Raw genomic sequence first — 15376 nt, 5'->3', positions numbered from 1 at the left:
GCCCATTCAACAAAATTCCTTCCGTGGCGGATCATTGAATTTTTATAAGAAGTGGAGGGCTAAATGATGAAAATGTTCTGCAGGTATTTCAAATAAAGGATGACGTAAACAGTTTTAAATACCCCCATGAGATTTACCTAAATGTGGAAGGAATAAGTCTTTAGCGAAATTTAGATTATAATTCCCAAGGCAAAATTTATGAATCTTGACTTGAAGTACCTGTAGTATACGTACATGTATATAGTGCTAACATCGATAATGGCTTAGTATTCTAATTGCAGAGACGCGGTCAGTTAAGTCATTTTATATGAATGGCTGGACCCTCATGGCGGAAAATGAGTACTAGTATATAGGTTATCAAATTGTACCTTTATAAAATAACCAAAGGCCTGTTAGATGGAAAAATTCAATATGTTTTAACATAAATTGTATTTATGATACAAAAATATAAGTAAGGTGGTCTTACCTGACCAATATATTCTTGTCACTTGAAAACACGGGTAAGAAAATCAATATCTTGATACTTTCACCGGTTATATACCAGTATATGGAAAAAATATATATAGTTACATTGATATTCATCTGTTAGATACAGCAGCATATCCTCATTTTGACCGAAGAATATTTTTCAGCAGATTAATTGCAGTGTTTAAGCAGTGACTGATACATCAATGTATTGGTGCTTTCGCACCAATCATGAACTATGAACCAGACATTTCTCTCGGAAGCTTGATAATATACTAGAAAAAGTTCTGTTTTATTTGAAAGAAATATTTTTCACTAATGTTTGAAGAAGTGCAAGATATTGTAAAGAAAGAGAGAACATCATCAGCACCAGGTCCCAACGTTATCCCCTATAACGTCTATAAGAGATGACCAAAGATTCTTAGACACTTATGGAAGCTATTAAGAGTGGTATGGAGGAAACGGAAGATTACATCTTGTTGGGAGAAAGCTGAGGAGTGTTTTGTACCAACATTTAGATATATCGACGACGTATTGTCAATTAACAATTTCAATTCCTACGTCGATTCCTACGTCGATACGATACATCCTGGTGCTTGAGATAAAAGATACCACAGAGTCTGACACATCTGTTTCATACAGTCTGGATATTTTACTTGAAAAAGACGTTAGTCGTAATCTAACAACCAAGCTATATGATAAAAGTGATGACTAACTTTCTATCAAAACTTCCCTTACTTATGCAGCAATATACGTTCATCACCTGCATACGGAGTGTATATATCTCAGTTGATTTGATATTTAAGAGCATGCTCTACGTATGAACAATTTCTAAAACGAGGTGAATTATTAACAAGCAAGTTGATAAAACAAGAATATCAACAGTCTCGTTTAAAGTCATCATTTCGTAAATTCTATGGTCGATACAATGACCTTGTCAGCAAATACAATTTACCATTGAGACAAATGCTGACTGATGTTTTTCATACTAATTGTTAGTCCATTATTTATACAGTGAATTGACCACGGATTTTCCGTCATTCCCCGATCATGACAAGGAGCACACGGCGGGTGGGACCGGTCAGCAGGGGATGCTCACTCCTCCATGGCACCTGATCCCACCTCTGATGTTTCGGAGGTCCGTGTTAGCTCTGCTCATATTTTGTATTGTTTTATGGACTTTGATATTGAAAACTGTTCGCTATCTTCCATATCCTTCTTGTACCACAGGAGGAGAAATCAGTTGCAAACAATCTCATTGCTAAATGTAGAGGGGTCAATCTTCTCCGTCCTGGCGAGGAGGTTGACAGCTTACATGTCCAAAAATCAGTATGTGGATATATAAGTACAGAATGGAGGTGTACATCGTACCTGAGTTCTCTGGATGTATTGAACATACTAGCGTCTGTCATCATAACACAAGTAAATCATGAAGCAAAAATCAGCAAGAAAGAGCTCATAGTGGTTTGGTTAGATTAAGCAAATGCATACAGAACGATCCCACATCCACTCATAGAAGAGACCCTGAACACAACCATATACATGTACCAGAACACTTTCGGATGACGAAAGTTACTTCAGTGGATACACCTACGCTTCACAACTGCCATCTAAACATCTTGGCAGAAACTGCAGAAGAGAAATGTGACAGGTTGTACCATCTCAGTGATTCTATTTGTAATGGATATGAATATGACCATCAAGGCCAGAGAGAGAGAGAGAGAGAGAGAGAGAGAGAGAGAGAGAGAGAGAGAGAGAGAGAAACCAGAGGTCCCAAGACATCAAGCAACATCAGGCAACCACCAAACAGAGGAATCATGGATGATCTTACAATAACAACTGATACCCTTAAATAAGCAAGATGGATACTAAAGACTTTAGAAGAAACACTGAAACAGCATCATGGGCAAGAATGACCTTTAAACCTAAGAAGTCAAGATCCTTAATTATAAGGAAAGGGAAAGTTACACAGAAATTGGAGCTTACAATCCAGGGGGAGAATATTTAACCTATCATAGGAAACCCTATAAAGTGCTAATAGGCAAATGGTTTGACGAAACACTTGGATATAAAGCCAACATTCAAAAAATAGAATAACAAGTAAGAGAAGGGTTGATTAATTAATTGTATGTTGTTTAACATCCCTCTCGAAAATTTTTACTCTTATAGAGACGCCACCACTTGCCCGTGGAGAGTTACAAATTACGGTGATTGAACAGGGAAGGATCTTTTTCGTGCCAGCACCTGCTGCGACACGGGACCTCGGTTTATACGGTCTCATCCTAAGTACCGGTATCCACGTCCCACAGTGGGATTCGAACCCGCGACTTAAGGTCGGTAAGGATCAACCCCTTACTTCGCGACTTTAAAGCAGATGCTTTAACCACTGCGCCAAGCGGGCGACGAGAAGGAATGAGGAACATAGACAAAACACAATTGTGTACGATATGCTACCAACACCAGCCAATCTCCAGTGATTGGATTTCATACAAACACCAACGTGCCTTTTTTGTGGAAGAAGATGCACTCTACAGCACATTCTATCCTCCTGTCATGTGACATCATCACAGGAAAGATACAAATGACGTAATAATCAGGTTCTAAAAAGATGACAGACACGATAGCTAAAGAGCAGAATGAAAGCAAACAGAAAACAGTGTTCAAATTAAATTAAGTAAGATCTTATTGGATTTTATTTAAATCAATTTTCTTTATATACAATACTAGTATTGTTCTTTTTCATATGAATCTGAATTAACAATCCAGCAATTATGACAAATGACATGTTGACAGAGTTAAGTATTGATTTTTTCTCTCTTTGAAATCAAATGACCAGTTAGCATTTGCCAAAAATATACTGCACTGTTCTGCAAAAAAAAAAAAAAATACATCTTGTAATGCCTGGCAAGTTATCTAATCAAAATAAACTTAGTTAATAAATATACAGTATGAGTGTTCTCTTTCGTACAAATCTCAGCTTACAGTCTCCAGCATTTATGTTTGAGGACTCTTTCGACAAAGTTACGTACTGATAATTTTTTATCGAACGACTAATTTGGAAAAGCGAAAAACATTCTGAAGAAATGAACAATCCGCTTTGACTGGTGAGTAATTTTATTTTTATTTGCAAGCATATTAATGCTTCTTATCTGAATGAGAATTTACCTACCCTTATATTGCACTGCACTGCAATGTTATGTCAAGCAAACATCCATAAGTCCAATTTTGTTTTACATAATTCTTTTTTTATTGAAAATGAAGTTGAAACAAAAACATTTTTAGTATTTATTTTCTTTTAAAAAAAAGGGGGGGTTTCAGACAGGATGCTTTTAAATAAAGATATCAGTGCAGTGCTGCGTAGCATCTCAATGTAATTGCTTGACGTACTGTCTACTTAAAACACATTTGGTCTATCATTATGAAGTTTAACATTAAAATCAATAAGGTTTTTTTCTGCTTGACTGACTGACGAGTGAACAATTTGAGACTCGATCAAATGCGCTTCTCAGTACTGCATGCTTATAGCCAGCAAGCGGTACTTGTTTAATGAGAAAAACTCACTCTACAAGTAAGACCAGTCTTAGCATGTGTGAGTGACTCTCTAGTCTTATATAGTATACAAGCTTGTAATTCGTTAGTTTTGCCTAAACATTTGCATAATCGTTGTGTCTACGTTGTTCAAAGGGGCATAATTTGATTATCGAACATTGTAAGAAACTTACATTATGCAAATTTTGGAACATATTTTTAGCTGCAAGAGTAAATTGAATATAAAGGGTGACTTTGGAGGGTGGATGGTGGGGAATGTTTCTAAACCCTTAACTAGTTTTGCTTGTTGAAATATTTCACTGCAATACATTGTACTGCCTAGCCAATCAAATTAAACTTAATCAATTTGTTGTCATTGAATTAAAAATATCATTAAAAACTTTTTTATTTCATTTAGTGTATTGAAAAAAAGTAAAAACAAACAAACAAACTGGATGAACTATTTTATTCACATTTAACTAATGACTGTTCTCTTTCATATAAATCTCAATTAACAATCCAAAAACTTTCTGTCGAAGAGCTTTTTCGACAAAGTTACGCATTAATAATTTTTAATCGAAGGACTAGTTATTGTATGCGCAAAACATCCTGAAGAACTGATCAATCCTCTTTGACTGATAGATGTTTTATTTCTATTTGTGAGAGAATTAATATATCTTATCTATTTAAAGATAATAAGATTGTAAGAATTTGACTTTAATGCAATGCATTTACAGTGCAAACTTTAAATGTTTCTTAATTTGTGTTTTGAAATAAAAGTTGGAAGGGATTTTTTTTGTTCAAAACATACACAGATCTGCTTTGTAAAAGAAGGTGAAACAGCGAAGAAGACAGAAGAGAAGACCTCCGGAATACTTAACCAGGCAGACGATTGGAAGCTGGCTGTAGATCTAGGTCAGAAACTGTCATTCCCAGAGATAATTCCAACTAATCTCAGGACTGATATGGTCCTGTGATCATCAAGAGCAAAGAAGATCAATATCATAGAACTGACAGTTCCCTGGGAAGAAAGATGCGATGAAGCCCATGAAAAGTAGAAGGCAAAATATGACCCATAGTTAGCAGAATGTAGGGAGAAAGAATGGCAGACTTGGAACTATCAAGTAGAGGCTGAATGTAGATACATCCCAGCACAGTCAGTTTGGAGGGCGTTCTCATGACTAGGGGTGATAGGGAGACGCAGGAGAAGAGCAGTCCATAAGATGGCCCAAGTAGCAGAAAGACATCATGCTGGGTTTGGATAAAGAGGAGTTTTTCTTTTTTGCTTTGGATATTTACGTGTGGGTCATCTTTGTAACTCCAGTTTTTTTAGATCCTATTTGCAGCAGGATATATGTAAAACTTTCCCCGATTCCTCATTTAGAGAAACGTGTGAACACAGAAGCTGTCTCTAACAACAAGAGTTATCTCTCTTTTGTTACTTGTTGCTCCACATTGGTAAAAAAGGAAATGTATCTTACAAAATTACTTTAATTTTTCATAAAATATGTACAAACAAAAAATAAATAAAATGAGTCAAAACATCAACGGAACAAGACAAAATGTCCGACGCTGACAAACTAAAATGAACGTACACTCATAAAAAATAAGTAAATACCCTGGTATGATTTAATTAACGTATAACATATTAAATTTTGTATCAATGCGTAAACATCTTTCACAGAAAGGTTTTTTTTCTTAATTATTTTTTCTGTGGTGTTATTAACAGAAGAAGTCATCATCCACAACTCTCAGAAACAGAAAATTGTCTAAGACAAAATACTAGTGTGCAAACCGAACTTTGAAAAAGAAAACCGAAAATTGAACCTCTTTTTTAGAGCATGCGGGTGATCAATATACACTTAGGAACAAAAGTAAAATAAAAACTGGTAAAATTTAATACTGGTTATATTACCCATAGAAAAATAAATCATGAAAAAAACGTATGCACCATTTTTTATGAAAAACAATTATACCAGAATGTATCACATCTGGTAGCAGTTTCTTGCATCGATGGTTAAGGAGACCGATTACTAGTATTTCGTTTCCAAATCAGCTTTTCTTTTTCTTGTACGCCTGTATATAAAAGTTCATAAAGAGGCTGAAGAAAATCACGGACTGAATAACGCTGGACAGTGAAAATAACCGCGGGAATCCACAGTCACCAAAACAGAAGTTATAGAGGGCATGGGAACTAGTCAACACAAACTGAAACTAAAAACAGAAAGTTGTAAAATTTAGGGATAAAAAAAACAATACTCTCAAAAATTTTTGAAATTTATCTTTTCAAATAAATTGCATATAATGCATTCTGTAAAAACAAAGTGTTCTGTTTATATTATTTGTTTTCCGCAGATGCAAAGAAATGTCTTTACAAATCACTGTCAAAAGAATTCATTCCCCAATGCATGTACGAAATAGAAATTCCATTTTGCATACACATGATTAAGGATTTCGTCAATAGTCATCAATAACTTCTTTTCAATTTTCTCAGCATGCTTGAAATTGGCAGATTGATAAAAATCACAGAAAGAAGAAGGCCACAAAATTAATTTGATAAATAGCTTAGATCGTTTTACCAACTGTAACTTTGTCAGGTATTTCTTCCACCAAAGATATTTCTGCATGTGTGGCCCCATGGCTGCTAATCCATAATAGGCGTACATCCAGACGTGTACAAAGGAATTCAGTAGGGCAAGCATAAAAGCTGGTTTTGCAAAAGAATAGAAAAATCAATGGCATTAATATACATGTATGCATGTGCTGGAATACAGATTTTTTTTTTTTACATATTGTATTAAAATCTCTAAAATATATTAACGACTTTTTTATACAGGCGTCTCGAGCCTCAATAGCTTTTAGATGTCGTGTTTGAAATTAGTTTTTTTTTTTTACAATATATATTACACAGTTTGTCTTATTTAGACTGACATGTAGTTCCAGGTACATGTAGGGAAAAATAAATTTATTTTCAAAAAACCCAATTAAATAATTACATGTTTCCATATTTGTTTTAGAGAGATTTCAAATTGACCTACTTTGACCCCCTGGAACAAACTTGACGAACCACCAAGTGTGTAGCAGCATTATGGAATGATGATAGACATGTAGGAATGTTAACTGACTCTCCTTCTTCCGCACAAATGAAAAATTAACTGGAGAAAAAACAGAAATCATTATTATGTTCCCCAATAAGTTGGGGAACATATGTTTTTTTTGTTTCTTATTATTATTATTATTATTATTATTATTATTCCTGGGAAAATTTTGTCTTTTAGTGATCTTGTAAACTACACATCCGACTAAGGTAAAACCTTTTTAGGGTCACTAGGGATGTTATGTAGATTTGCCGAACGAAGGTCATTTTGCGCGCACGTGCTTGCAAGAGCGAGCACGTGCAACACGTTAAATGGCCAATATAAGGTATATTGACTTAACTTTTCTATTTTTTGATGAAATGCTTTGAAACTCATAATGTAAGGATATATTAGTAGTATAGACAAGATGACATGGTCTAAATAGCAAGATCTCACGCGCATGCACGTGCGCTTTGCTCTGATTGGCTGAAACTAAAGTCTCAATATCTTTCTTGTTTTTTGACGAAATCCTTTGAAATTTTCAACATAGCCATGCATTAATATCCTACAACATGATATATAGCAATTATCATGAAAACACGTGCAAGCACATGCGCTGCAATCTGATTGGCCTGAATTTCAAATAGCTATAACTCCCTTGGTTTTCAACAAAACAGGATGGGTTTTGGAACATAGATACATATAATGGACTTCTACAAGAGGGTATGGTCACCATGCACATGCATACATGTGCGTGTACTTGCACTGCAATCTGATTGGCTGAAACTTAAAACAGCTATAACTCCCTTGATTTTCAACCAAACAAGATGGGATTTGGAGCATAGATATATATAATGGACGTCTACAAGAAGGCATGATCTGCCTGCACATGCATGCATGCATGTGCGTGTACGTGCGCTGCAATCTGATTGGCTGAAACTTTAAATAGCTATAACTCCCTTGGTTTTCAACCAAATGGGGTGAGATTTAGAACATAGATAGATGTAATGGACTTCTACAAGAAGGTATGGTCACCATACTCATGTATGCACGTGCGTGCACGTGAAATGGGTAAAATAAAAAATACACTTGAATAATTTTTTTTTTCCATACTTTTGGATTAAATACTTTGATATTTAGCATATTAAAATATATAGATCGTGTAGACAATATGATATGGTCATTACGCACATGCATTAACATGTGTAAGTGTGCAATGATAAAATTTGAATGAACATAGTGCACTTTTTGGTAAACGTTGTTAAAGTCTCAAATGCATAGAGTTTGTCTTATTTAATTACGCTTACAGGGAATATGACTATAAAAGGGAGTTGGGGAGTGTTTGGGGAACATCTGTAACGGTCCCCGTTACAATTAGCACTAGTTATTATCTAACATTGAAAAGACCACTACCCAGCCCATGTGAAAAGCGTGGACGTAGAATTAATATTCAATAAGATGAATAATATACCGGTATATTTTCTAGTAAACAATGTAATATTAAAAACGTGTTCCGAGCAACAGACTTTTTAATGGAACGGTGATGTTAATTTCACTCACTGTGTCTAAAAGTTCGATGATCTTAGAAATAAAATACCAGTAGCAAGCATTCATCATCTGTGACCAAAAAAAAAAAAATGAATAAAAAAATAAGTAAAACAATCAAAGAAATACATTTTAAAAGACTGTTAAAAACATGTAAATATCTTTAGATATTATCTATATATAACTTTTTTCTAGCGTTTTAAATAAATGTACAAAATCATTATTTATGTTATTAGAGACTGAAACCTGAATACTTTTTTCATATTTTACACTCTGTGGGAGATGATCAATATTCGAACTATAGAAATCCCTCGTCTTTTTTCTTACCCTCACAGCTCGAGTATCGTCCGAGTAATCGACTGGCTGACACGCCAGGCTATACGAGGACTGGACGGCTGAGATCAGTATCTGTCAAAATAGACAAACAAACGGATCAGCACTTAATCTGAAATGTCGCTTCAATAGCATCTAGACATTAAATTATTATTTATATTTTGTTTGCACTGTTTTCAATTTAAAACTAATCTTAATGTTTTTTTTTCAAAGAAAGCAAGGGAAAGATGGAGGGAGAATGGAAGGGAGAAAAGGTTCAATGTGTTTTATGTGTTTTATTCCTGATAAACAAAATGTTTTTAAAGTCAATATTTATAATTCAATATAAGTGTCACGCAGACCTGTTACTTTTTAGTGCACATATTCTTATACCAGTATTTGACAAACTTTATAAAAACTCAATAAAATAAACACAAAGTTTACAAGCCGACAGCTGAGTAGAAATAGTGTGTACACATGTATATTGATTGGAAGAGCAAATGTTGATGGTAGGTACCATTCCCTAAAAATGTTGATGGTAGGTACCATTCCCTAAATATTTTTTTTAAAAATAGGAAAGTTTCCACTGAAGTTGTGAAAACAGTACATGTATATAGAAGGAAGAACCTGAAATATTGTTTTACAGATTCATATGTTACATTGATGAAAGAGCTATAAAGTCATAGCACTTAATCGTTGAATCTTCTTAAAAACGGATCTAACTACTGGTATAATATATGTAAACAAAATAAAAAAGAAATTAAAAAAAAAAAAAACCTTCCACGAATTAGTCATTACAAATAAACATTTATTAGTTCTTTATTCTTGAGGTGGATCGAGACACTTTCAATATTTAGAAAATCTCCCACAAAATTAGCGAAACAGCACGACGACATATTTCTTCTATTAAGTGCACATTCTTTATGTATTGAAAATCTGTATTGAAAATCTTATTTTGACTAATATATTTTTACCTCCAATGTTATATACACAGACAGCACCATAACGCTCAGATTGTATATGACCATTGGTCTCTGGACCTGAAGTTGTTTATGCTGCTCCATGACCTTTGGTCCTTGTTTGACCATCAGCAGATAGAGAGAGAAGACGGTCAGTATAGGTACAGGACTGTCCATAAACGGCCAACCTCGCATCCTCTCGTCTGAAGAGCAATAAAGAATAAATAAATATATTTAAGAAATAGAATGACGATGTACCGCGTTCTTTGGTAAAATCAGTTTACACAGATCTAGAAATGGATTCATTTCAGCAACGGTTTCGGGGCAACCTCCGAAAGAAATCTGACAGGTGGGTGTGAATAGGAAGTGGCGGATCTTTTCCCTACATGTAGTACATTTTTTTCAAAAGCTATAACTTGCCATCCCCTCCCTTTCCTCCCTCCCACATTTTATGGACTTGGGTTTTCCTTTTACAAAATGCTAGATATAGAAGTTACCCATCCCAGCGCTCTACGTAACTATACGGATTTGAATTTTCCGATCTAGCTTCTGCTGTTCTATAAGTATAATTTGTCTACCTGGCGTTACAGTACGTAGTGTACTTCCACTAAAGATGGGAGGGTGGGATTTCTGCCCCCCCCCCCCCAGTGCACGTGTGATATACATGTACGACGTGTTTATAAATAAATTTTCTAAAAAAAAAAAAAAAAAAAAAAAAAAAAAATGTGGGATAAAGACTGATAAAAGCTTTGGACAATGTTTTAGTAAGATTAGAAGGTTCATACTTTTATGAAAAGAAAATTCAAAATAAAAACTATTAAAAAATGCCGCATGAGACATTATATTTGATTTGCGATAATTACATGCATCAGATTAACATAATCTTACATAATCCCACTTTTATAAGTTTTAACTTGATATTTAATTAAGGAATAATAAGGTCTTGTGAATGTCATATTGAAAAGCACAAAAAAAAAAAAGAATGAATGAAAGGTATAACTTAATGAAGGAGTATAATCCGTCTTATGATTGCTACGCATAAATCATATACATGTAATAGTAATCATACTTTATCAAACCATATTCACTCAACACAATAAAGAGTTGAGATAGTCTTAGATATGCTAACAGGAGGCTTAGCATTTTTCACACAATGTAAAGATACAATGGCATAAAACGATTTGCCAAAAAAGTAAGGGCAGATTCACATCATGAAATTGATTCACGTCGTTATGTAGCATATTCGATATTGATGACATAATGTAGTAAAGAATTGACCACATGTGACAATTTTTTCACATCATGTAATTAAAATCTGACATCATATTATAGCGACTTGACATTATTGAATTAAAGATAAATTCACATTATGTAATGAACTACTTAGACCAAATAGTAGAGAGTGCACATAATGTAATAATGAGTTGAAAATGAATACATGTATATCTTTACATCACGTAAAAATCTTTTGAAAAAATGTCATAATGAACTGATATAATGCTATGAAAGATTGACGCAAAATAATTGAAGTATGAGTAAATGTCGTAAAAAGTTAACATAATGTCACAGGCCTTTTGATCGCCAAGAAAAAAAAAATGAGGTGTTGAAAAAAAAAAATATTTTTTTTTTTTACACACATTTTTTTTTTCAAGCGATCCAAAAGCCTGTGCATAATGTAATACAAAGTTGACACAATGCAATACAGTGTGAGTAAATGTCACAAAGTTTTGCCATCATGTAATAGAAGGTTGCAGCACATTCCCCGCAATGCAATTGCAGTGTTCTGCTACATCTACATGTATAAATCAGTGATGGCGTTCCATATACTTGTATGCAAGTTATGATAAAAGTTGTATAACAATTGTCTCTGTTACTAAGAGATCAAAATGTCTTAATTTGATTTTGCTTTTAAATCATAGCTTTTCAGTCTAAAATTGCCGTTCAGTCTTGAAATATAATCTTGTCTCCATTCGTACCATTCCGTGGTATAAGACAAGGAAATGTTCAAGGACAATAAACAAATATTGATCCTGGTTTGAAATTGAATCCTTTGTCCGATAAAAATAAAATTAAAGGTCAAGGATGGGGTGATTTGCTATTCAATATTTTTATAAGATAAGAGGAAAATTTATAAACAAATTATACAGTCACCAGATTTTCAATGAGAGAGAGAGAGAGAGATCAGTACGTTTTTTGTACATAGTTGACATAACTGTATCATTCATCAACCTAATAACTCAAACTGAACAAGTATTTGTTGTTTATTTACATCTTCTTTATGTGTCATTCTTTATATGAGTGTCTGCCTAGTGGTACATTCAATATGCAAAAATGACCTTGCAGTAAATGAAATCTGCTGACTGCAGGTTTAAAGAGCAGCTACCCAGCATGATTCTATGTAGGACTCAATATCGTCATTGAAAGCTATTGACTACATTTTTGTTCGAAAACAAACATTGAATGTTTACTGACGCAACAGGTAATATCAGAAGTGAATTGGAGTTAAAATATTTAAAATTTTAAAATGAGAGAGTAAAATGCATGTTTGGACAAATCTTTTTTCCAGAGAATATGTATAAAACTTGATATCTGCATCTCATGAAGTTACAATGTAAATTGAAGTACACTTCGCAAAGAAATTCAATTTGAGATTTATTCAAATCTGATATTTAAAAAAAAGTTGTTTTTTTTAAAGAGAAAGGACATAGTTAAATTTTGTTTACATATTTATTGATATTGTTGTATTTTATATTGATCAAGCAAACCTTCCATTGCCAATTAATGCGAGGACAAAAGGAAATGCAATTATAGTGGGAGGGGGTTACGAAATTGTAACTGGGGTAGTAGGGTAAACATCTAAATTAAATATTTTTCATGGATATGACGGCTCAGATTTCTTTCGTTGCAAAAGTTTATTCTTCATTTTGTTGGTGGGGAGGGGCAGTTATACAGTTATAGCTTCAAATCTATATTTTTACACTAAATCATTTATTTACATCTTTGCAGAATAATATCCTTTTCCTCTTCGCGGTGATTAAATGAATTCACTTACCCCCATTAGTGAAATAAGTCTCCATCAAAGTCATGTTTTCTCTGAGGGCCGTCATCCTCACTATCTATCAAACAGAGACACACACAAAAATATAAACATAAATATATACAGAAATATACATAGAGCGAATGAGAAACGTTACGTTATACCACACCAAGTATCTCATCAGTTACACTGCTTAATGTAAGGTTAATTACACGTACAGGAACTATATACTATACCTGAAGCAGTTTGCCGGTTAACACGTGGTCTTACCGTTATACCCGAGATATAAAAATATTTTTGGAGAGGTCTCAAATCCTTGAAATATTTGTCGAGTTTTGAAAGACAATCCACCCACACTAGCAATTTTTTTAACAAACACGTGTGCAAAAGAGTCAACAAAACATGTCCGTGTGTCACATCATATTTATTTCCCCCATAAGAATTAAATCATACATGCATTAACCAGAATATTGCGGTGCATTTAAAGTCCAGTAAAAGCAGGGAAAAAATTTAACTCATTGTCAAATTTCACTGGAGAAAATTATTAGAAAGATGAGATTGTATCCCATGTCACTGTACTTGAATTATTTAATTTAAATTACCTTGACGATTGGCGGGGGAGGGGGTGAATAAACATTCAGCATCGATAGTATATAGGTTAATAGGTGTGCACAGATAAATCAAAAATGGCACTTACCTACTCAGCTTTCGTTCACGTATCTGTGTCCTGATTTCGTTTCTGTTTACCTATCGAACTACGACTCAAGACTCATTCTTGCTGAACAACTCATTTTCATGTTTAATGTCGATTTGTCAATATCCCCAGCTCTTTGTGAATGACAGAAGAAGGAATACTCAGTGATCCGTCACGGTGTGCCTGATTTCAAGGCTATTTATCAAAAAAATTATATTTTACAAAATGAAGACATAACTTTATTTGTTAAGTCAAAGCGTTTTTTTCTTCATTTTGGTGAAATAGAATATGAAGTTGGGTTTTATGCTATCCGTCACAGCGTATACGTATACGTATACATGGATCGTAAATTTTTAGTATTAAGAAAAAACGAAGTTAATAAATTCTAATCGCTGTTACAAGTAAATATTCTGCACAAAAAAACCCAACCATTTTGTGTTATCAACCGCATGTTTATTTAGCTTCGAATACATCCACAGTCATGTTTGAAGTTACGGAATTAATTATCAACATTTAATTTTAAAAAATCATCTACACAGTAGGTTGAAAAAGTACCGCATTTTGAAACGAATTTGGTCAAGTAACAAAACAGGTACTAAATATTGTGCTTTCGACTTGACAAACTCTGCATCCTCCTTGAAAGATCAACTTTTTTCTGATGGATTTATCGTTTTTTTATTCAATCAGATAAAATTTGACTTGATGCATAAAATGCCTGGGACAATCATTGGCCCTTTTGATGGAAAAAGTTTGTAATTTTCTCAAGGTTGATTTACATTTGGTAAATTTATCACTGTTATACATATATTACATGGCTTCGAGGGCAGCATACCAGAATATTTGCCCCAAGTTGACAGGAAAGCCCTGGAGTGTGATGTCGCCCTCTGGCGACATCATCCGGAACACCTCGGGCCTTTCACAGAAAAACATTTCTGTGAAAGGCCCGAGGTGTTCCGGATGAGGGCGACATAACACTCCAGGGCTTTCTTGTCACCGAGGGGCAAATATTCTGGTATTGCTGCCCGAGAATTAAGCCATGTAATATATGCTACGAGTATAACATTTTAAAACATTGAAGCCAAATCGATCATCGAACTTATTTATTCCGAAATATCCCGTCCTGGTTCATGACATAATGTTTTCAGTATGCTGACACTTGTGTTGATAACCTTTGCTGTATTTAAGGAATTTTTCTCGATGAAATTATCTTATTCCTCCGAATTCAAATAAACAAATCGCAGACGTTGTCCCGACTTTTTAATTTTCACTCGGAGTTCCTCGGATGACTCGTACCTCGCACATAACCTCATACGTCAACGGTGATCTACCATCTTGCTGATTCAGTCATGTGATCTTATTTGAATTTCTCTCAAATGTCATACATTTCAAATCTGAGTTATTTTGTTGCACACTCAACAATTTGTTCTTGCTTTCAAAGCCTGTTAACATAAGGATGTTATCTAAACCTGTTTACTATAAAGAATTGATTAAATTAAGAAACATTTTCGAAGAACGTTATGCCGAGCGAAATATGAAATGAGTGATAAGGCAGTTTCCGGCGGAGAAATGTAAGGATCTGTTGCGTATTCCTCCACTAATCACATCCGAGGTTTGAATCGAGCGTAGCGGAGTCAGCCGAGGATTGCCGATTGTTTAATTTTCGGGGAATTGACGTTTGCTTAGCAACTGCCTCTGTGAATTTCGAACCCGACGTATTTAATATGCAAAATGATTGTACGCGCGGGAACATAACTGTGTT

General features: G+C 34.2%; 1 protein-coding gene across 1 annotated transcript; it reads right to left on the bottom strand.

Moving 5' to 3' along the window:
- Positions 1-5508: 5508 nt before the first annotated feature.
- Positions 5509-13174, bottom strand: LOC134264235 (elongation of very long chain fatty acids protein 4-like). The gene is made up of 8 exons (XM_062746536.1): positions 13148-13174; positions 12939-12998; positions 9902-10089; positions 8943-9023; positions 8627-8687; positions 7032-7148; positions 6573-6700; positions 5509-6207 (listed from the first exon to the last, which is right to left on the bottom strand). Coding segments are annotated over exons 1-8 (798 nt in total). The 5' UTR covers positions 13149-13174; the 3' UTR covers positions 5509-6045.
- Positions 13175-15376: the final 2202 nt, after the last annotated feature.

This window comes from Saccostrea cucullata, unplaced genomic scaffold (assembly GCF_032062105.1).
Source record: "Saccostrea cucullata isolate Sc308-1 unplaced genomic scaffold, CSIRO_AGI_Scuc_v1 ctg954, whole genome shotgun sequence".
Classification (NCBI taxonomy): Eukaryota; Metazoa; Mollusca; class Bivalvia; order Ostreida; family Ostreidae; genus Saccostrea; species Saccostrea cuccullata.
The sequence above is the reverse complement of the archived record's forward strand: the minus strand, read 5'-3'. Positions and strand labels throughout refer to the sequence as shown.